Source organism: Opisthocomus hoazin, chromosome 6 (genome assembly GCF_030867145.1).
Source record: "Opisthocomus hoazin isolate bOpiHoa1 chromosome 6, bOpiHoa1.hap1, whole genome shotgun sequence".
Classification (NCBI taxonomy): Eukaryota; Metazoa; Chordata; class Aves; order Opisthocomiformes; family Opisthocomidae; genus Opisthocomus; species Opisthocomus hoazin.
The window spans coordinates 17284108-17307536 of NC_134419.1; the positions used below are offsets into that span (position 1 = coordinate 17284108).

At 42.3% G+C, this 23429-nt stretch overlaps 2 protein-coding genes across 5 annotated transcripts in view; both read right to left on the minus strand.

The window, feature by feature from the left end:
- ZNHIT6 (zinc finger HIT-type containing 6) overlaps positions 1-15398 on the minus strand; it is a 34120-nt gene extending 18722 nt beyond the window's left edge. The window contains exons 1-8 of the mRNA XM_075424847.1: positions 15299-15398; positions 13799-13864; positions 13597-13703; positions 13426-13511; positions 11996-12099; positions 3063-3131; positions 2181-2261; positions 1580-1660 (exon numbers count right to left, since the gene is read on the minus strand). Of these exons, the coding sequence (XP_075280962.1) occupies positions 1580-1660; positions 2181-2261; positions 3063-3131; positions 11996-12099; positions 13426-13511; positions 13597-13703; positions 13799-13864; positions 15299-15366 (662 nt within the window). The 5' untranslated portion in view covers positions 15367-15398. The remainder of the gene's footprint in view (positions 1-1579; positions 1661-2180; positions 2262-3062; positions 3132-11995; positions 12100-13425; positions 13512-13596; positions 13704-13798; positions 13865-15298) is intronic.
- Positions 15399-16624: 1226 nt separating this feature from the next.
- Positions 16625-23429, minus strand: part of COL24A1 (collagen type XXIV alpha 1 chain) — a 156884-nt gene continuing 150079 nt past the window's right edge. For all 4 annotated transcript variants that reach the window (XM_075424849.1, XM_075424851.1, XM_075424850.1 and 1 more), the window contains 3 exons: positions 21299-21408; positions 19734-19949; positions 16625-18058 (listed from right to left, as the gene is read on the minus strand). In XM_075424849.1, coding sequence (XP_075280964.1) covers positions 17912-18058; positions 19734-19949; positions 21299-21408 — 473 coding nt within the window. In that variant the 3' untranslated portion in view covers positions 16625-17911. The remainder of the gene's footprint in view (positions 18059-19733; positions 19950-21298; positions 21409-23429) is intronic.

Below are 23429 nucleotides of genomic sequence, written 5' to 3' on the forward strand. Positions count from 1 at the left end.
ACAACTCAGAGAATTATAAAGCAGGTATGTTTATTGCGGCGCTGGGTGCAAGTTCCCCACATCAAGGTTTTGCTGCATTAACTTCAGCTAATTACTTGAGAAAGGGATGGAGGTTGTTCATGCTCTGGGAACCTGTCCTGAGAACCACTATTACCAGCTGAGCAGAAGAGGCTGTTAAATAGACTTTTAGAGCTGAGCTCTAGCAGGGCTTCTCTACATGGGTGCAACAGCACATACAGCCTGCATGGCTGAAGTGCCGGTGCTGACAGCCCTTCATGGAGCACTGGGAAACGCAGTGGAATGACAGGGAACTGAGAAAACGTCATCTGCACAGGTGCTCCTGCAATGACCTTTCCCAGGTAGCTCACACTACCAGCATTTCTAAATTTTCCCCCTACAGACCCAGAATTCGGCTATTCTTAAACTAAATAGAAATCAGTCCACACTCCACTTAAAGCTAACAGGTTTCTAGCTGACAAGTCAGATGGCAAATATTACAACCATGTTTCAAATAATGATTGCAAAGAGAGAAGAAAAAAAAATTAAAATCAGGAAGAGTTTGGGGCTTGAATTTTGAGGTATGTTACACATTTTTAAATAGTACTTAGTGGGAAAAAATACAGCACAAACAGGAAGCTCAGTTACAACTAAATTTTTTTTACTATACCTTTTTTTCCCCCTTAGACATAATATACCATGCTTCAGGGAAGCATATTATTTATATTTGTTACATTTGAAGAAAAGAATGTACTTTAAGAACCCTAACTAAGAATCACTGGTCAACCACAATAAGATGTAATATTAAGCTGGTACATATCCCTTTCAGCAACAATGACAAGAGAGTGGAGTGTTTGAAATGGTATTTATACCAACAAAAATGATTTCTTTTAAACTTTGAAGTTCAAGATTATTGTCTGTTCTGGAAACAAAGAAAACAATTCTGCACAAGTCTGAATTTTGGAAACTGAAAAGCCCACACCCAGAAATATGGTAACATGAAGAGTGATGAGCTAGTAACTTTGAGAAAAATGTGTTATTTCAAAGGCAGTGACTGGATGCTGATAAGCACAGAATTTTTGCTGCAGTGATTTAAAAAGACAGATCTCAACTATCGCTTCAGCTCTCTTGGGGAGGTTAACATATCTACAGAGGAACTTGCAGAAGGGAATGGAAGTCTACATTTCCGCTGGTCAATACAGTAATTGAGCATTTTAACACAAACTTATCTTTGCTGCAGACATTGTTATATTTGCATGGACTGCTGCTGACGCAGCTCAGGTACAGGAATGCTCACTATTCCACCGACGTAGCTGTGAGTGCCCCAGCTTCTTAAATTATCGAAGTATGAGTCAGCTGAAGTTACTACTCAGTAATGGCACAGAAATGTCAGTGCTGACATATCAAAAGTCAAAGAAATAACATTTTTGCTGAATCATTTTTAAGACAGCTGGTAATTACTCACTGAAGTTTAATCCATGAGATTATGTAATCTCCATTTCTAATATTAAAGACTAAGAAACATGTTATTTCTTTCTCCTATTTTTAATTCGTAAGCACACAAATTGAAGAACCACCTTACCTGACAGAGTTTTGTTTCCTGTTTTCTATTTTCATTAAAATTTGTACATCTGACTGAGGAGAAGAGGTGTACATTTTTAATCTAAAAAAAAAGGAATATGCAACAGATATGAAGAAACCATGATGTATAATGACTTTTCTTCCTATCATCCATAAGAGATGGGTACCTTTGTCAGCAGCTGAAAGTAGATGTATTTCCTCATAAAGATAATAATTTGCCACATAACAAGTATTTCCTATAAACGAGGGCTACAATTACTAGTATGTTTTTCTAATTACTCCAAAGAAAAGGTTCGCTGTCAATCCCACTGAGACTAATTATGGTTACATTTTTTAGAATTACTGTTGCTGTATTTGATCTTTATGCCATGAGCCAATTTCTTAATCTTCTCGTGGTTTAAATTTGGTGGCTATACTCCAGGCTTAGTTGGCTGGCTGAGTGTTAGGATGGTTCTCATCACAAGAATTAAAGATGTACTGCTGACTAGGAACTCAGCTCTGCATGCTGAAAGTGCAGCTAGTTTAAGCCATTTATTCAGAATTGTTCCCTTGTTTTATTATTATATTAGATGAACTAAGCAGAAAAGTTATTCAACACGCACCTTTGACAAACTACCGGATCTGACTCCACTGGATCAATGTAAGGCTTAAGGATATCAGCGAGCGTTTTATTGTCAGGCACCCTTTCACCAAAGATAAAAATCAAATACGTAAGACATGGTTCATCACGTACACAAAAATCTATTATGTGAGTTCTTTGGAGGAAGCTGTATATTTGCATGCTATGGTGGCACAACTGAGTAGTTTATAGGAGGATCATAAATGTGTATCAATACAGCATAGATAATTGACAGCTGTATCTCAGTTTCAACACTGGGATTTCCTGGCATCTACAAGGAGTAAACAGATGCACATTTCTAGTTCCTAACCCCGCAGCAGAAACATGCTGTTCCTACAGCCTTAGAAGTCAACAAGCGCATACTTCTCATCCTCCTTCAGGCTAGGAAAAAACGAGAAAGATTTGTCAACAAAAGCTTATTTTTTGGCCTTTGCAAAATGTGCTTGTGGGATTTCCTACACAGCAAACAATTCAACCATTGCATCCTATATGAAGGTCAGCTCCAGTGTGCAGGCGAGGAGGGATGGTAAATCTTGCTGAACATCTGCTCCATGAGAACAGAATATGTTAGGTGGATGGGATACCACCATCACAAATATACAAGCTGCTTTGTTTACATAGAGAAGAGGACTAGCAATCAAACATTTTGCCTGATGTGAAAAGCCCACTAGCTCTCAAAGGGAAAGGACTACCCAACTTTAAGTACTGTTTTCAATTTAAATGTCCTTTTGATTAAGACTCAAAATAATATTCGCCTTTACCTTGTATAATACAAATAGATAAGAACTGATCAAAATATTTTGCAGTTCAATTTCAGCAGACTAATTTAAACTTTATAAAAAAACCTGTTTTTCAAGTTTTGTACCCTTTTAAAGTGTATTCAGCATGACAATGAGGAAATACGAGCTTCAAATGCCAGTAGAACTTTTTCTCCCTGAAAAGAAAAAGAAATGCATATTCTTAGTGTTAGCTGGTAACTATTACTTGTTTTTTCTATGATAAAGCTTGGTAGCCTACCACATGGATGCAGAAGAAAATACATAGTCAAGATTTTGAATGGTGTTTTCAAAGGGTAGGAGTGCTGAGAAGCTGAGTGGCACTTTGAAAGATGCGCTGCACTCAGATCCCGCTGAATTCCAAGACCTCATGGGATGAAAATCTGTTCCTTACAATGAAGATATCACCAATTAACTGATTAACAGCACTTCACATTTTAAAAGGGGGTATCTTCCAGCTGACTTTCTATATGTATGGTTGCCCTTCAGTTTCAGAAGGGGAAACTGCTTTGTGGTGTATCCACTCAGGACAGATTGTCAAACCTGTGCAACAATAATAGCCAGAGGTCCCAGTTGAGGCCAGGTTCTACACTAAAGAGGGTACTCGACTTTTCACAGCAGTGATGGCCCCAATAGAAACTGTGTCATTGTCAGGGAGGGAACCTGCATTTTGGCATAATGTGGGTAATGAGATTAGAAAGAATAAATGTTTTACAGAAAGATCAGAAAGCTTTTGTTAAAGACCAAAATTGATGTCATGTTCCTTTCTCCAGTTTGTTAGTTTTAAGATCCATCTTCCCTTTCCAGGAAGCATAATTAATAACCGAGAATAGAAGCTACTGAAGCATGGTTCCAGTGCAATATCATTTTAAGAAAGGCATTATTACCTAGGATACTTCACTAGATTATGAAATCTCTTTTTGCCTTTTTACTCCTCTGCAGAAATGCTGCTGAAGTTATTACTGACTTAAGACAAAGCATTTTTCCTCTCATTACTCCAAATTCTCCCATTTGGTATGGTGAGCGTAACAATATTGTTCTGAAAGAAATCTCCTAGGAAAAAGCATAGCCCAAAATGTAGGTGTGTGGCACTTTGCTCTGGTTCACAATTTTACATTCCTGACAAACAGCAGAGATTTGGATAAGGAAGCAGGGAACTACCACCATTTAGAAATCAGAGGCCAGACATCTATGTCAAGCCTAGAACATCTAATGGTACTCGATCCATGTTTTTAATTTTTTTTTGTTTTAAACACTACCTAAGACCTCTGAATCATTATATCCAGGATAATCACCACCAGTTACGCAAAGATTCTGGTACTACAATTAAAAGTAAACACAGTGCGTTCCAACATGTTGTTTAATTTGTTTATCAGGCAGATGAAACATTATCCAGCAGGTTCTAGCTGGCTGCAGTGTACATGCAGTAGCAAAACAGGAAACTTAGCTGCTAAGCTCAATTAACAATAACAGCAATTTTTAAATGCAAGCACTTTTATAAAATTGCTCTTATCAAATAATTAATCATTCCCTTACCTAGCTATTCCTAGGAGAAAACTGAGCTTTACAGCTGAATTACACTTCCTGTAGTGTAAGTAAAATCAGAAGTGTTAGCGTTTATCCATAAAAGAGCAAGCAAGAACCCTAGCTCCACGGAGCTGATAATTAGAATAAAAAGAACTAATAAAGGCCAAGGTCCCCAAAGCAACATGTGACTCAGCAGAGTTGTGCAGCGTGCCTTGTGACTCTTGCTCTCTATCTGCTCATGTTTGTTAAAAGCTGAGAATGAGTGCGCCTTCCTTAAATGAGAAGGTGAAGTTAGAGGACATGAGGTCTGAAAGAGGTAAGAAGATGATATGACCAGAGCTATAGGATAACACAGAAAACGTTATTAATTACATAGCGTAGCATATATAACCAGAAGCTGACATAGGATCTTGCATCATGAATTTTATGCTGTTTTGCATACTGGTATGATACTGTCTTAAATTGTCAAACTGAAAAAGGTTTTGAAATAACTCAGAATCAGTGAGTGGAATTTTGGAAGTCTTTTGCAAGGTAAGTGAAACAAGGTTTAGTAATTCTTCACATTGACAGCTGAAGGAAGCATCAATGCTACCATATGCATAGAGCAAACTGGAGTATCAATCAGGTTATGGAACCAGTTCAATCGACTTGTGATAAACAAGCTTGTGATTCTTCTCTCAGACATATGTTAATATCTGGCATTTAACATGGCTTGGTATTAATTCAAAGCACTTGCACAGGTAGACTTTAGTAAAAGTTGGTAATTTTCAGACATAGAAATAGGGTCACCAGCATTTGCTGCACGAAACACTAATGATGGGCACATTTATTAAAATACTTGTAAGGGCTATTCAAATGAGATTTTTGTTATGTGTTATCAACTAAAATGAGGCTTTCTAGCATTTTTTCATTTAACTTGTCATCTTTCACAATTTTTTCCAAACATGCCATGTTTATCTACTCTAACTGACCAACTCTTATCATGACATGGAATTTCTTTCTGTCAAATTTTTAAATCAAGACAGCCGAAGCAATGGGAGTACTGCAGATCTTCCTCTCCCAAGTGGGAATAGACAAATCGTGACACAGCTTATAGAAACATGTACGTGGCCGAGAGGGCTAACACAGGCACATGAAAAAGAACGTTCCAGAAGTACTTCTAGCTATCTGCTACCTGTTGTTGGGAATACACTCTCTGTGTCTGTAGAGACAGTCGTCACACAGCACAGCACATTCCGATTTCACATGCAAGACCAGTTCCCTGTGGGCTTACTGAGGCAGACTCAGCTCATCACCGCAGCTGTATAATCAGCTTAAGAGGGATCTTTTCAGACTTTTGCCCGTCCTCCCCCTTCCAGGCACAATCTAGTCTATGGAACAGTGCACAGAAAGAGCTATGAATCAGGGATTCTGAACACTGGAGTTAAAAAGATCGTTCCTTGCCAAAAAGCTTCACTTTGGAAAAACAGAAATGTTGATTTTTTTTTTCCAGCATGCTAATACCAAGACTGCAGTTAATTACTTCATCTCTCTCCCCAGTTACTCTCGCCTGAAAGTAAATGGCAAGCAGAAAAAGGTAAGACAGATTAAGAACAGGGTAGAAGGAGGCAAGGAAAAAAGAAGCTTAGAAATGGAATAACCTCATACTCTCCACTGTGCAATGAAGTCGTGAAAAACAACCTCCCGGATGCCTGTTATTCAAGTGAAGCATCCCTCACCATCACTGCTCTGTGCCCAGTGAGAGAACTTGGTGTCAACTGTAGATGCTATCAAAGCTGCTTCACAACATGTTCTGATTAAAATTAGATATCCTGGCTCCAGATCTCACTGACTTCATTTTCCATTATGGCTCACAGGGGTAGTGCTTCCTTCAAATACAACTGACATCTACTATGTTCATTTTCTAAATAAAAATGCTGAATTGAGTAAGTCATCTGCAGTTGAGTAACAGCTCACTGCATGAAGCATTCCATGCTACTTGGCTGCCATGGAACGCCACTCCACAGTTTTCTTGAATACCAAGGCACTGACTATAAAACTACCAAACGGCAGAGATCTGGATGAGGTACAAACACATCCTTGATGCCAGTAAGAGCAGCATCATAGCCCATCCCTGCATTGCTTGGCTTCACATCCTATTTTGGCTACTTCAGAAGCATGGAAACTGATCAGAGGAAAAAATAGGAGCCAAGCACCTCTTCCCCTGCGTGAGAAGTAGCTGCAAATTGTGTTCAGAAGTGCACAGGCAGTTTTGCAATTGTTGTTCTTCCACAGCAAAGTCACTGTCTCCCTTTCATTTCTCCTAAAGCTTCAAAAAAATGATTTTCTGTAATCATCTGTAGTTTTCACAGAACTACACGTAACTGATTTTTCAGTTTTTCACAGCACCAACTGAAAGATTTTTATTCCTGAAGTTATAAAGACAGCAGCAGTATATACAACGGGGCTGTCACATTCAGCCGGCTCTCAGGACAACTGCAAAAATTCTCACCATCTTTTGTAGTTGATGCAGTACCTAGGAACACGCTCCACGTACTGCAGGTGTAGGCAGTACAGCTGCTGGGAATTAAAGGACAGATCTACAAAGGATTCTGGGACTTAGACATGCTAGTTAAGTGCCTTGGCAGACTTTTAGAAGGGTCCAATGTTTACCTACTTCTTAAAAGATTTATGAAGTATCTTGTAAAGCCCAACCTTCTTACCTAGGTTTCCTCTGAACAGTCAGTTTTGCCTAGATTGCAACAGAAGGTTTTATGTATATAAAATGTTTTAAAATGTATGTGTATTACATGTAAAATAAAATACATATTGACAGAAAAATCTGAATTAATCACATAGTAAGATACCAGTTGCAGATCTGGCTCTGCAGAAGCACTTCACTGACAGCCTGTCAAAGATAGAGATTCACTGATGATTTTGTTTCTGTTTAGCAACTAATATTCTTAAAATGTTTTAAAAATAGTATACAAGACATCTTACATCAAAGCGCAAGTATTTCCTATGTTATTTTGAATTGATAAAAAGAGATGAAAATGACATAAACAAGCTTAATGAAGGACCAGTTATCCTTTAATTTGACATTACCCAATACTGTCACCTAATGCACTGAAATTTAACTAAAATACTGGGCGTTCAGTATCTACACCTCTGGATAATAACGTCTTTCTCAGCTTTCTTAAGCAATGAAGATTCAGCCCAAGCAAGTGACTAGATCCTCTTGTGGATAAAAAATAAAAAAAATAAAGTAAGAGGACATGCAGAAGTGATGATTTCATCTCCCTCGCCCCCTCTATCTCTGTGTTGCTAGTGCCAAACTGACTTTGTTGCACTTCTAACAACAGCACACAAAAGATGTCTCCGTTTTGTTGAAAATTCATCCAGCCAATTCCTGGATGTGATGTATAAACAGTAAAACTGAAATATTTCTACTGAAAGTTCAAATGTTTCCTAGTTACAGTAAACAGCAAGGCAATCAATGAAGAAACTGAAGTGCACTTCCTTTGTAACACATATGGTCCTCTATCGAGGGACCTCCCAACGGCAGGAGATGTTACTAACCATATGTGTTGCAATAACCAAACATGCCGGGCTTGAACTGGGAGTCCTGTGTAAATCAAAGGGACACTGTCAAGGCCAAGTAACCTAAACTGTAATCAGATTCACTATGAGAATAAAACATTTCAGTTGCTAAAAAAGAGAAAAAAATTCATCTCAGGTACAGATCTCTGTCAGTACACACCTTCACATAGTGGTGTTCTGAAAAGCTACTGATTTACTGAAATGCATAAACATCCTGCGCTCTGATGACTCCAGAGCAGCATTCCTTTGCCTGGGAACTTACTTTGGTGGGTCCTAGAAAGCAAGTAGAACTATGTACTAAGTAACAACTAAATTCAAGTTTAGCTCCAACAGTGTAATATTGGCCTGCAACCTAGCTCAGATAACTCCTTGGTAAATTCTCAAGATCTGCAACACTTCAAACAATTAATTTTAATTGTTCCTACCTAGCTAAGCATTAGAGCTGACATTTTAGGGCTTTCAGGTGTACCTCAAAGTAGCTTCTGATCCAATGATCTCTTAACGGATGCTAATCCCAAATCTCCACACTATATTTTGTTCTCAGACTTAAATCAAAAGAAGAGAGAGAATGAAAAAGATTCCTTCTTCTCCCATACATATCATCTGATCAAATGATCCCAAGGTGCAGGCATGCGTTCCACCAGCAAGGAGACTTGTAGCCCTCCGGCCCCTCTTGGTGAGGAGGGGAGGTAAGCAGGATTTTGTCTGGGAGATGCTGTGAACGGAGCGAGGAGGATGCTGGGTGGAGATGCCAGTGTAAGCAGCAGGGAGGGTTGGAGCAGGGCAGCATAGACTGCAGAGCTGAGGGAACTGCACTGCCCATTTCAGCTTCTCACGGCTGTCACCATCTCCCACCAGGGAAGCAGGAGCCACAGAGTTGCAAGCTCCCTCTGCTCTTCCCATTTCGCTGCAGGCCGGAGCTCCCAAGTTGCTGCCCCAGCCCTCGTCCCAACCTGGTCACAATGTCTGTCCCTTTCCCAAAGGCTCCCTGGTCCAGCAGGCCACCCCAACTCCACGGCAGCCTGCATCCAGAAGGGGAACTATCACTACTATTGAAAAAAAAAGGGCACCACAGGAAAGGTGAAGGGTGAAGAAACACATTAACAAAAACTTGCGAATAATGCGTCCTAAATCATCTCTAAGACAGATGTCCCATGAGTTCTCAAACCGGACTCAGACTCTACTTTCTAACAACCCTCCATTATCTAGATATTCAATATTAAAAGTCAGTCTAATCCACGTGTTGCCCAGCACTGGCACGTGTGCTTTCACAACACCGAATCTAGCAAGCAAACTGATGGAAACCAGGAAACGAAGAGTCTGGTTAACACATCCCAACTACCACTGATCTGTCCTCCAGAGCTGGCAGGAGCAGGGGATGACACAAGAATACATCTTGTACTTCCTAGTTTTGGATTACTCTCATTCCACAGCCTAACAGCCTGGCTCGCATGGAGAGCGTGAACAGGACAGAGACGACTGTTCTCAGTTTTCCACGCACATATGCTGAGCAGCTTCCAACCTCCACCCTCTGGAGCAACCCTTCTACAAATCTTGACTGAGAAGGGGTTCAGAACAACAGAAGAGCACACACACCAGACCCTGACCACTGCCAGATTTTAAACTCATATTACCCAACTATGTGCACAGCTTTACTGCATTTTAATGTAATACTCAACAAAATGTTACGGGTGTCGTGAAGTCACATCGGATAGGTGTTAAATGGCTGACATTCGATGGTTTAATCACACCTGAGATTTGATTCCTCAGGAACCCATTTAAGGAGGGTAAGAAAACATGAGAATTAAAAAAACCCAAAAAACCCCCACAAAACCACCACCCAAACCCCAAGGTTAATTTTTGATCTGCATCACTGAATTCAAACAGCCCATTGCTGTGTGAATACAGCAGCAGCAAAACAGAGGAAACGTGTCATCTGTGTAGTACTCACCGAGCATATTTCATACCCTTGGACGGCTTTTACAGGAAAGGGATGGTTACTTCCTTTTCTCTTAAGAAAACTCTATCATGTTCTTTCTGATGGGATGTGAAAGTCCCAGAAAGGCTAGCATTCCAAAACAACAAAAAACCACCCCAGGACCTTAAGACTGATAAAAAACAGCAAGGCATTCTTCCAGACAGCCTGTGAAATATTTCCATAATTTCTTGCCAGATAGTCACCTTTCTTGCCCTATCCTCTTCAGTTTTTAAATCTGCTTCTGTTAAACAACATAAAGCATGTGATACACATGAAAGTGTAACCTGCTCAAAGCTTAGTTTGTTCCCAACGCAAGCTACACTGCAGTATGTGCCCAAAGAGGCTTTACAAAGAACTGAAAAACATGGTACATCACGGCAAATTTCTGTCAGCACAGAACTGTACCACGCCCAGGATCTTCCCAACAGTGTCAAACCTCCCTGTGTTTGTGCTTTTTCTGTTCTTCTGTCCTTCTCTTAGCTACTGATCCCAGCATCCCTGGGCCTTCTGCACTTACTCTGGCTCTTAAAGACTACTCCTTACCCTGTACCTCTTACGGGTGTTTATGTTGTTTTATCCACAACATTAAGGAAACTCCCCGGGAAAGTTAAACTCAGCACTAAGCCTGAGATACTTCAATGGCGTAAGACTAGCACAAGATACCTGTAAAAGGTGGAGCATGCATCCAAGGAAAAGAAAGTCAGAGCGGAGGCAGACAGCCTCTGCCCACAGGACAACATCCGCAGGGTTTGGGGCCACCACCTGGTCTGTTCTGAGGGGACAGCTGCAGGGATGTACAAATCTGGGGCAGACAGAGGAGAAAGTGTCCCAGATTTCCCTTCTTTCCATTGGTCCACCCTGGGTTTTCTGTAGCAGAACCAGTAAAATATGTAACTTTAAAAGGTTACACTTCTACATCTATTTCACTCTTCTGTTCTGCTAAAACCTAAGACATGTGCAAAGCCAAAGCAGCGTTCTTTCGCCAGAAGAAAAGAGATGATGCAGGCATTCGGCCGGACAGCGTTTCTGTCCAGTTGTCGCTCTGTCCAACAGAGACGCCTGGCGGCCGCGCAGCCCTCAACGCAGCCCCAGCATCGCCGAGAGGAGCGGCAAAAATGTGTTCCGGCAGCGGAACTCGCCGCCAAAATGGAGACCATGAGGGAAACAAGTGGAGGAGCCATCGGGGTAGGTGGCACAGCTGACTACTGTGAGAAGCTCAGAAGGCATTTATATTTGCTCCCAGTACATCATGAAGCTGAACTCTAGACCTGTTTGCCGCCACAACGAAATCCTTCGTAATTTTTTTTATTTTTTATTTTTACTGTGAAAATACTTTAAAATACAAACTCTGGATATCAGAAAAAAGCCACAGAGCTGACAAAGATAAGAACATTTAAAGTCTTCTCAGCCTTCTTCCTGAATTCATATCTGTCTGTCTGCACTTGCCTCCCTAAGCTGTGCCGTTACCAAACGTCCACATCCTCCAGCACAGCCACTCCTAACACTGCATTGCAACAGAGGTAACTGTATCGGAAGACCTCCTTCAGACTTAAAGTCAACCTTTTCAGAGCGGGGTTTCTGCAATCATTCTACATCAACCCTATATCATAAACCTTTAAAGAAGTGTGGTCTTTTTCCAGCAACACAGCTCAATGTTAATTAGAAGATGGAAAAACACAACAGCACTGATTCTTCCTCCTGTTACTCAATGTTTGTGTTTTTCAAAATAAAGCTTGATTTGCCTAAACTGTTAGACTGAGCTGAAAGAGCCTAAAAATGAAAAGCTGCTGCACAAAATATTAAATCTAGATAGCTTTTGTAAAAAAATTGTGCATTAACAGATTTTAAAAGCAAGCGTATGAATATGAATTCAGATTCTTGTCATTATGCATTCAGTGAAAACAAAATATTGCTGACTGTAACCAACTGAAGACTCACATGCAATTGAAGGTGGTTGAATTTTCTCTTCTTTTTGTAAATCCAACAGGCAGCGTTCTCAGGTCAATACCACACTTCCGAGCTTTGTTTCTCAAGCAATATAACTAGCAAAAAATAACATCAATTTAAAAGAAAAATCTGAGTAATATATTGAAAACCTGAAAGTTTAACAATAAATGAGTAATGCTGACAGGAATTATGGCAAAATTGTAGAAAAGGCCACATTTAATGAAGTACTTTGACTTTTTAAAAAAGCATCATGAATGAAAAAGTTAATAAAGTAAGCCCAGAAGCTAATCTGAAACATTTTCAGGTGGCATTTTTCCACGGTTAAAAACCAACATGCCAATGACCTCTTTATAGCAAAGTTCTTGAACATGCCGTGAAAGCCAGGGACAGCCACTGTGGGTCTAATACCACCCATGGAGCCGTTTTTTGGGCTACAACCCCACTAGCAGAAGTGATGCACAAGCACCATTTCAGCCACTCTGACAAATTCCGATTTGAAGGTAGCACTACGGATATCATCCCAGAAACACGTCTAGTACTACACCCTAAAAACTGCTACCTACGTAGCACCTGACCATCTTCAGTGCCTGTTTTCAAGACATCATGCTGATGAGCACACACACACAGAGTATGACTTCAGCCCAAGCTGCAGCCTTGTGAATTTACTTTGTCATCAACGCCGAGTTCTCTCCAACTGAGTTTACCACTGTATTTAAAGATATCTTCACAAGACTGGAAAACAACATGGCCCTGATGCTTTTCTGTGACATATCAACCAGTCAAAGTATTTTGGAGTGGATTTTGCTTTTCTGGGTGTTTCCCCCCCTCCTTCTTGATCTTAGTCATCACAGTTTATCGTCATAGGACTTTCAGGAAATGCCATACATTTCTGTGATCTCATTAATGCTTTACTGGAATTGGAGGAGTTTCAACAAAAATCCCTTCTTGCCCTTAGAAGGCTGGCTTTTACTTCACTGTTGCTTAGATTTCTTTTTTTGCAGAACTCTGCTTGCCCTCATTTGGTATACGGGGAAGCATATAATAATTTTTAGGCAATTAATAAATACATTGTCTACTTGGGAATTTTGTACTTAAAAATTCAAAAAACTTGTGGAGGCAGAAGGAAACATTCAGGCTTTCTTAACACACCTCTATCATCAAACAGCAAGAGCAATCATGCATCAATTTTAAGAGTGTACACTGTCAGCAATCTATTCTTCTAAGCAACTGGATGTAGCCATCAATACTACTAGTACCTGAACCTAGCAACTTCTTTCGATTTCTGGCTCTAAAACTGCGGGTCATTCACACCTCCACAAGAGAGGTATCAGCTCTGAAATCTGGATCGGGACTGCCTCAGTGGGAGCTCAAAAATAGTCAACCCTATCTCCAACAGACCAAGACACTAACTTAAAACTTACGATTTTTTTTGTTGTTGGACTGTGCATAGTAGGATGTCGAGCAGCAGCATCTGCTGTCCTTCCTACATCTTCCAGGAAACGATAATCTGCAGGTGATAAAAGAACCACGAAAAGCGTAGTGCTAATAGAGTAAACCCAATGAATTCTAACAAGCACAAGGAGTACTCTTACCACTCAAAAGGTTCAAGTCAGTAAATTCATTTACAGAGACAAATGCTGTTTTATCCCTGACTCCATTACAGCTCAGTGCAAGCTTATGCTTCTTTACACACAACAGACTGAAATGACAAAAAAACCCAAAACCATTAACATGCCACCTTCAGCACATGAGTGAGGAAAAAAACCAAAACAGTTTGATTCAGATAATAGATACCTGCACGAATATTTCATGCATCGTGGACATCTGTACTTAGCTTCCTCTTCGCTACATGTTTCGCATCTGAAAGAAGCAAAAGGTACCTCTCAATAAAGCGGCATCTTTGAGCCTGACTGGTCTGGGAAGGTGCCTGCTCAACCAGGCACTATGTCACCAATGAGCATTTTCAGGAAAATTTATCTGAACCTTGAAAGAAGAAGAGAAAATACAAATACCCTGGATTAGATAACGTAGAAGACAATGCAAACTATGAGGAATATCTCCAACACAAACAGGGTCTTACCTATATTAAAAGACAGTGCAGATGCTTGAAAGCAAGAGAACAACCCCATGCCAGCTGCAGAGCTGGAAGCACAGGGCGGCTGTATCACTGTACGCTTTGTGGCCTGGTTGTATCAGTGCTTTTCTCCATTTACATCACCTGTAACGCGCATCTTACTATGCTGGCTTATAATGCTCCCAGTTTTAGGCAGATGGAAAATAAACGTCCAGGATTCATACTAAAACCTGATTATTTTCAATGAAACAGGAAAACCATGACTATATGGTCAGCAAAACTTCTCCTGGCTGTTTGCAGTGCAAGCCCCAAAGCCAGGGAACCTCTCAGGACCAATGTGTAAGGTTCATGGCTGTACCTAACAAATACTATCTCATTAAAAAAAATTTCCTTTACGAATACATCTTCTGCTTTTTAGCCAGGCCACTACAACAGACGTTTCTCCTGTTCTTAGGGAAAAGTTTTTGATGTATTGACTGAAACAGTAGTCGCTTTTCATTTATTTTAACTCTGACAAAAGGGGAAGGGAAACAGCCCTTCCCCCACATCAGTACAGTTTTCAAGCATAGCACAAACCCTCCCCTTTCAACTACCAGGGGAAAGACACGAGCCTCGACACGTCCCTCCGTCCGCGCCAGGCGCTCGCTGCGAGCTGACCGCGGAGGCCAAGGACGAGCTCCGCAGCAGCAGGAGCAGCAGCAGCAGGAGCAGCAGCAGCGTCTCCTGACGAGCCGGCGGCTCCGCGCGCTGCCAGCACGGCGTACCGCCACAACGCAGCAAGAGCGTTTCACGCACTGCGGCACAGAGCCGGGAATTACTCTGAGCAAGGATCACTCCTGAACGCCCCCGCGGTGCCCAGCGCAGGTCAGCGGTTCAGCTGCACGGCCAGAGCGCGCCCGGCCGGCGCCTCCCGCCCGCAGGCCCCGACCGCCGGCCAGAAGCGGCCGCGGCCGCCGCCTCGGGCAGGGCGCACCCCGCGCCCGCAGGGTCCCTCCTCTCCCGGCACCGAGAGGGGCTACGAGCAGGCGCGGGGGCTGCGGCGGCCGCGCACCGCGGACACCTTCGTGCCCCGCCCCGGCAGGCCCGGCCCGCAGCAGGCCCGCGCCGGCGGCGCTGCGTGAGGCGGGGCCGGCGCGGCCTCTCCCCCGCGGCGGCCCCGAGTTTTCGCGGAGCCCGAGGGCGCTCCCGGGTGCGACCCCGCGGCCCGCCCCGGCCCCTACCGCTGCAGGGACATCTTCCGCCCGCCCGCCGGCCGCCGCGGGCTCCCGCCGCCTCCCCGCTCCGCCATGGCTGCGCAGCGCCGCCTCCCCACGCGGTGCCCGACGGGGCCGGGACGGGGCGGCCGCGGCCTTTCCTGGGCGACGGCGCCGCCTGGCGGCGCTCGGGTGGTAACGGCCTCCCCCCGCCGGGCCGCGGGAGTGGGGCCTGGCCCCGGGGCGGGAGGATGGCCCCGCTCCCACCGGCCGGGGGAGGGAGGGCCCCGCTCCCTGCGGCGCGGAGAGCGGCCGGTAGCCGCTGTGCCGCCTGCTTTGGGCTGTTTCAAAGCCCCGCTTCCCAGGTGCTGTTGTACGGGTGTTTAACCGTGAGAAACAGCAATAAGAGGGATGAAAGGATTCTGACACAGACCCTTGTAACCTAGCTCAGGGCTTGCTCTGACGCTACCAAAGCAGGCGACCACCTCAGAAACCATAAAAAAATCAACCGCAGAGTACAGATGCTTGTTAAAGTCGCGGGATAAGATCGTACGAGGCCCGCAACGCCGTCAGAGCTGCGGTGAAGGCGGCCAGACACCGCGGCTTCCTGAGCCACGCGCGCTGCGCCGTGGGTAACGCGTGGCGTCGAGCAGGGCGCGCGGCCCCGTGCTCCTGGCAGCCTCCAGCGCGAGGTCACGGCGCGACGCTGTCTGTCACTGTCCTGCCGCACCAGTTCCCCGAGCTGTCTCTGCGTGGGGTGGCCATTTTGGCCTCAGTTACAGAAATGCAGATATTTACGTCTGAGCAGCCTTCAAGCTATTTGTTTGTAAAACACATAATTTCTGAGACACGCTAATATAAACCATAAAGGCAGGCTATAAATAATTTCCCAAAACAGGGCAATGAGACTTACGAAAGTATACATGAAGCAGGGCATTTTCTAAAAGATGACTTTCTTACAAAAAAATAATCCATTTGTCAGAACATCAGCTCCACAGCCAGACTAAGAGCAAATGACAAGTGACGCTGTCAGACTGTAACGATCTTGAAAATGCAAATAGTGAGACATTAACCTTTATCGTCATTCTGTAATCTTGCTTTGTCTTTAGTTTTATCAGATTTTCTCAGCGAACAAAACTGATGCTTCGGTATGAAACGTAAAACGGGATGTGCGTGTACGTTACCTTGTAACAGTCAACACTGTCACTCTCGCGGCACTCCACGGCACGAAGCGTGTGCATTTCCCCTCGGAAGAGGGAGCAGTGCCACCTAACAAGTACCCTTCTAGAGGACTTTCGTCGTTACCAAGAATGAACTATATAATACGGAATGGAATAGTAAAAGACCAACAGGTAACTTGAAAGCTTATTTTATTATACTTTGGTAAGTATGGTTTCCTGTGGATCAAGACAGTTAAACAGCTTGTTTGAACACTCCCCTTCTCCTCAGCATAGTCTGGTATCATCTTGCCATGTACTACTGAGCAGACTTTCGATTGATAATAGAGACATATCTTCATAAAGAGCGCTTTTCCTAACAGTAAAATTGTTCTTTTTTTAATAAAAAAGATGGTTGAACATTTCACACTTAATTTAAAAAAACTGAAATGAGCTAATAATGCAAAAAATTGAATTTCTAGGTTGATGAAATGCTGATTATAATTTAACAGCAGCCATTCCACAGACATGCTGTAGTAGATTTTTTTCACCAGTTACAAAATATATACACAATATATCATCTTAAGATGCCTTTGGCATTCAGAATGTTAACTGAAATACAGAATCTAAAACTCAAAACTACTGTAAATTGCTCTTCTACAACAATTTTTACAATGGCTGTAAGCTAACTGCTCTGACTATATGCATCATATACAACGTGCTATCTCGTATACCATTTCCACAACAGTACACAAAAATATTTTAAACCCGAAATCCACATAAATAATGTTTTCATTGTAGTGAAGTATGTGACCAACGATTTAAAATGAGTACCTTTACAACAGAAACGTATCCTGATGTAACCTGCACATACAGTCTGAAAGATAAAAAGGGACTCCAATAATCTCTGCTAAGGCCACAAGCACCTTGTGTTGTGAAGAGCACCAAGGCAACAGGGACAGGAAACACAAAGGAGGTAGTGTGCCATCTGGTAAGATGTATGTGTCCACAAAGGACTAGAATAAAACAATGCTTAAGAAAAGAAGATGTGTTGTACTGTGGCGTAATTCACTTTTCATACATAAGGTATTGCACATTTAGGAGCACTAGCCAGTATTGCTTCTTAGTGTTGTATGTCTCCAGCTTTCCTCGGGATGGTTTTTTTGCAGTGCTGTTAAAGAGATTGCCGAGAACACTAGAGGTCCTGAAAAATTCTGTGTTCAGATACTCAGTTCCAGGAAATTATGCAAGAAAGCACCAACCAATTTTTTTAAAAATACGTTATGAAAATTGTTCTTTTCTTTCTTTGCTTTTCCAATGCCATTTCTCCTTAGGAGGCAGTCTTTTTCTTCCCGAGTCTTTAACCAACACTGTTTAAAATGATTCTCCAGTTTGCTAGTAATTTTGCCTGCAATGGATCATTACTTTTGCATTCAATCTATGCAGCAATTCCGTGTTGATGCAAAAAAACAAACCAGAAACCTTAAAGGAAGCACACTGAACCACTTTCTACGAAGTGCTGCTGTCCTGGTTTGAGATGAGGAAGTGTGTTAATTTGCACTACTGGAAGCTGATTCGTGTCCTGAGTGTGGAAAAAGAACTGTGTCTTATGCCAGCTGCCATCTTCAATCTGCAACACACAGAAGCAAAATACGAGATTCGTATCAAATATGAGGGTCAAAACACAAACGGAAATGGTCCTTAAAGAGTGAGAGGAGAAGCGCACAGAAACATTTCTTCTCCCAGGAGTTCCTAAAGAAACTGCATGATTTAACAAATGCCATTTCTCTCATGCAATACCATGGGCACTCCTGGCAGAACTGTAACTGTAAAAAAGCCCAGCCCAGATTCCAGCTGGACCGGGTGCCGACACAGTGCAACGTGGCTCAGAGCAGAGCGCCCGTCACTTTGCAAGCAGTCCTGGGCTCATATAGACTCTTAGATCTCTTGCTAAAATCACCTCTGAATCTGAGCAGTAAGTCGCAAGTTATGACCTCTACAGGAACTTTAATGACTTTGTCCTTGAAGAATAATCACAGGGAATGAGAGCTGCATTTTTGCCATGAATTTTGTATTGATTATTCTAATCCTTTAAAAAAATCTCAGTAAAAAATTCATATCTCATAAAAATTATAAAATAATGTTATAACATTGTCTGAGGGCTGGGAAAGCCTTGATGCTTGCAATCACTTCGTTCTTAAAAACCATCAGGTACACTGGACACCACTGAAAAGTGAAATCTCTGCAGAGAGGGAAATGTGTGAGATTCGGCAGCAGGTCTGTACAATATGAAGCTTCCCACAGAAAGAGCAACAGACCTCGTAGAATGTCACAGAAAAACAGCACTTCTCAATAGCCGTCAGTGTATGCCTGAATTTTTCTCAGGGATTAAAACACTCCCAAACAGACTGGGAGGTGGGGAGAAGAGGCTTCAACGACCATACTTTGGCTGCATGACACAGGCTAGAGAATCTTGTTAGCGTGAGCTAATAAAGGTTGGAAGCATAACAGCTCTGACGTGCCTCAGTAAAACCACCTTCCATCTTGAGATTAAAAATCTCACTTGACACCCCTGTGTCGATATGGAACCAGACTCAGGTCTTTTGTTATTGTAAATGATAGTAGAGCTATAAAATACTGAAAGTATAAAGTGCTTGTCTCTTGTATTCTGTAGTGTTCTACCAAGACATTTACCAAATGGCTCACATCTTGGTGAGTGGAGTAACCTAATAAGCATCAGAAAATTAATAAGCTCTTCCAATTTTTCCTAAATACAAATGATTTAATATTTTAGTTAGCAATGGAGTCCATTTCCAGTCATCATTATTTTGTTAAATAACCAAACAACTGACTCATAGCCAATGAATTTAGAGAGATTCAGTGGTCAAAAAAATAATTTACAGCCTGTTTGAACCTGAGATTTTGCGTTAGATAACCTCAGCAGAACTCTTACCAAAGGCTGAATTTTCATTCTGAGAGTAACTGTTCCTAAAGTTTCCTGCGGGAACCTCCTTTATTTCTGTTCTGATCTCTCTCCAGCGTCTTACTAGAGCCTTGAAATACATGACACTCAATGGGAACAGCAAGTATAGATACCCTGTATTACTGCGATTGCTTTGACGTTTGGGGAGATGTTGAATTCAATATCAAAAGCTTGGCATATAGAGACATATGCAGAAAAACGCAAGAAGTAAGCTTTAAGGGACGTGAATCTAAATGATCGTTACTTATTTGCAGAGACTTAATAATGTCTAAATAATAACTCCATTATGGTTTTAATAATGCTAATGTTAAAAAGTGTTTACCATGCATTCATCCATAAGCACCTTCGGTTCAAGTAGCGTATTTGCTTTAAATATTTGACCATTCCATCCTTTGAAGCTAACAGACGTTTTCTGGCCACCTGCTTTATTTAATCTCCACATTGGCGTGTTCAGACAATGAACTGTGATGCTGTGGGTTGCTTCCGAGCTCAGTAAATGAAGGAAGTTCATCTGCACTTTTCCAACACCGAACTCCAGCTAAGTTCCAAGAGAAACGCATCGTGAGACTTACAGCTGGACTATGCTGAATGACCACAGCAAAACAAACGGACATGCACATACATGTGTGGTGTTCAGGCATCAGAACACATCTATCATAGAATCATAGGTTGAAAAAGACCTCTGAGATCATCAAGTCCAACCATCCACCCAACACCACCATGCCTACTAAACCATATCCCGAAGTGCCACATCTACACATTTTTTAAACATCTCCAGTGATGGTGACTCAACCACCTCCTTGGGCAGCCTGTTCCAATGCCTGACCACTCAGTAAAGAAATTTTTCCTAACATCTAATCTAAATCTCCCCTGATGCAACTTGAGGCCATTGCCTCTATACATGTTTATATATTGGGATCAATGCCAAAGAGCATGATCTGTAATTTTCAGGAGAGCTGTTAAGTTCTATTATAGTGATTACTGTAAGAGACGCTTTCATAGGACATTTTCAAAGCTTAAATATAAACATTGGCTAATGCTTACAACATTATTGAAACACAGCTGGGCAGAAACACTATTTTTGAATGAGGAAACTGAAACAAATGATTCTGTGATTCAGACAAAGATATTATCAGCAGTAGAGTTTGACTGCAGCCACATCATTCTGCTGTTTCGTCTTCTTAGACCACAGGTTCTGGCAATAACTACATCCCATTAAGAATCCAAAAATTCGTAAGCATACTTTGAGTTTAGACAGAAAACATAGTTGCTCATTACTTAATGATCAAGACTAGATCATATTCAGGGATCTTCCAAATGTAGGAATGTGTATGGGAATCTTATGGTATTTCTGATGCTCTTCAGCGACGACAGTGTATATGCAAAACTCCACAAATACAAAATTTCTATTCCCAAGGGTTTAAGGACTACATGTAAAGAGGAGCATGGACTAATGACATAAAGGAAACCAGTCTCTGCTTAATGGCATTTAAAAGTAGTTAAGTGTTGAAAAGTAGTCATAATTTTCTTCCTTCCTATTGCAATGACCTCAGCATCTCTACTTAGGCTGCCCTGAGTGATGAGTTACTAATGTAGCTTAGAAGAATTTTAGGCTTATTTTTACGCCTTGTATAAAAAAGTAGAAAGCAAAACAAAATAATTTTATCAGCATGGAAGGTGAGTAAATGAACAAAGTGAGAGTTACACTAACATATATTGTCTCCAGAAAACCTGGAACTTCTGTAACAGAATATATAACATGTCCTTCCACAAAGATGGACATTAAAAACGCCCTGAAATCTAACATCTTTTCATGAGTTAAGTAAATAAGCATTCATTTGTTCAGAGTTCCAGCACAGATACAGTCTCTCTGGAAGCAATGCATACCTTTGTCACAGACAGCGGTGTTAAACATGTCTGACCACCCGCAGTGAAGTTGCAGAAAACTTCAATGGCATCAGAAGGACATCCAATATTTGGGTCAATCCAGTATTTTCCTATTAGTATATAACCCCAGATGGAAAATAAACCCAAAATATAATTGTTACTAAACAATTTGCTAAAATATTCATACTTTTTGGCAAGTATTAGATATATTATCACCATAGCTTCACTAGGAAGCAAAAGAAAAGGAACGTGAAAGTATTTTCACTATTATAATTCTACTAATAACAGATACGAAACAAAATTATCGTAACCATTCAATTCTGGTTACACATACAATGACTTTTGAATACTGCCACAGTTTAAAAAAGATTTTCTCTTTCTACAGCTTAATAGTGAGCACAAATGGTATTTCCAGTCTGCTCTTTCTGTATTAAAAAGTAACTTTATTTTCTTTGGGCTTTGCTTTATATAAAGAATATATTCAGGATGTAAAATATCAGTCTTAATTCTCTTGCTCTCACAGCACCTTGCAGATCCTTTCTTTCTCTGCCGTCTTTCTCCCGTCAGACACTTCTACATGACATATCCTAGCGATGGTAATAAGGAGTATTTGCCATTGTGAATCCATGGGATTTGGACAATAAAAGAAATAGGACACATGCAAATTATATCAGGATTTAGCTTTCCTTAATATGACACATGCAAATTATATCAGGATTTAGCTTTCCTTAATTTATGGTTAAATATGGATGAGCATGTGGTCTACAATTTATACAGGTGTGTGTAATGATCATGCTTGACCAATCTGATAGCTTTCTACGATGACGTGACTGGCTGGGTAGATGAGGGGAGAGCAGTGGATGTTGTCTACCTCAACTTCAGCAAGGCTTCTGACACTGTCAACCATAACGTCCTCACAGGGAAGCTCAGGAAGCGTGGGCTGGGTGAGTGGACAGTGTGGTGGATTGAGAACTGGCTGAATGGCAGAACTCAGAGGGTTGTCATCAGTGGTGCTGAGTCTAGTTAGAGGCTGGTAGCTAGTGGTGTCCCTCAGGGGTCAGTACTGGGCCCAGTCTTGTTCAACTTCTTCATCAATGACCTGGATGAAGGGACAGAGTGCACCCTCAGCAAGTTTGCTGATGACACAAAACTGGGAGGTGTGGTGGATACACCGGAAGGATGTGCTGCCATTCAGAGAGACCTGGACAAGCCGGAGAGATGGGTGCAGAGGAACCTGATGAAGTTCAACAAGGGCAAGTGCAGGGTCCTGTACCTGGGGAGGAACAACCCCATGCACCAGTACAGGCTTGGGGTTGACCTGCTGGAGAGCAATTCTGCGGAGAGGGACCTGGGAGTGCTGGTGGACAACAGGTTAACCATGAGCCAGCAGTGTGCCCTGGCTGCCAAGAAGGCCAATGGGATCCTGGGGTGCATTAGGAAGAGTGTGGCCAGCAGGTCGAGGGAGGTTCTCCTTCCCCTCTACTCTGCCCTAGTGAGGCCCCATCTGGAGTACTGTGTCCAGTTCTGAGCTCCCCACTTCAAGAAAGATGAGGAGCTATTGGAGAGAGTCCAGTGGAGGGCTACGAGGATGCTGAGGGGACTGGAGCATCTCTCCTATGAGGAGAGGCTGAGGGAGCTGGGCTTGTTCAGCCTGAAGAAGAGAAGACTGAGAGGGGACCTTATAAATGCCTATAAATATCTTCAGGGTGGGTGTCAAGAGGATGGGGCCAGACTCTTTTCAGCGGTGCCCAGCAATAGGACAAGGGGCAACGGGCACAAATTGAAGCATAGGAAGTTCCGTCTGAACATGAGGAAGAACTTCTTCCCTCTGAGGGTGATGGAGCACTGGAATGGGCTGCCCAGAGAGGTTGTGGATTCTCTTTCTCTGGAGATATTCAAAACCCGTCTGGATGAGGTCCTGTGCAACCTACTCTAGGTGACCCTGCTTCAGCTGGGGGGTTGGACCAGATGATCCAAAGAGGTCCCTTTCAGCCCCTGACATTCTGTGATTCTGTGGTTCTGTGATCCTCGGAAGCAGAGGACTGTGTCAGTGACCACTGTGGCCCTAAAGGACTGAGACTTATTTAAGAGAGCAGAGTTCTAATAAGGGTTAGGCTCATCTCTACTAGAG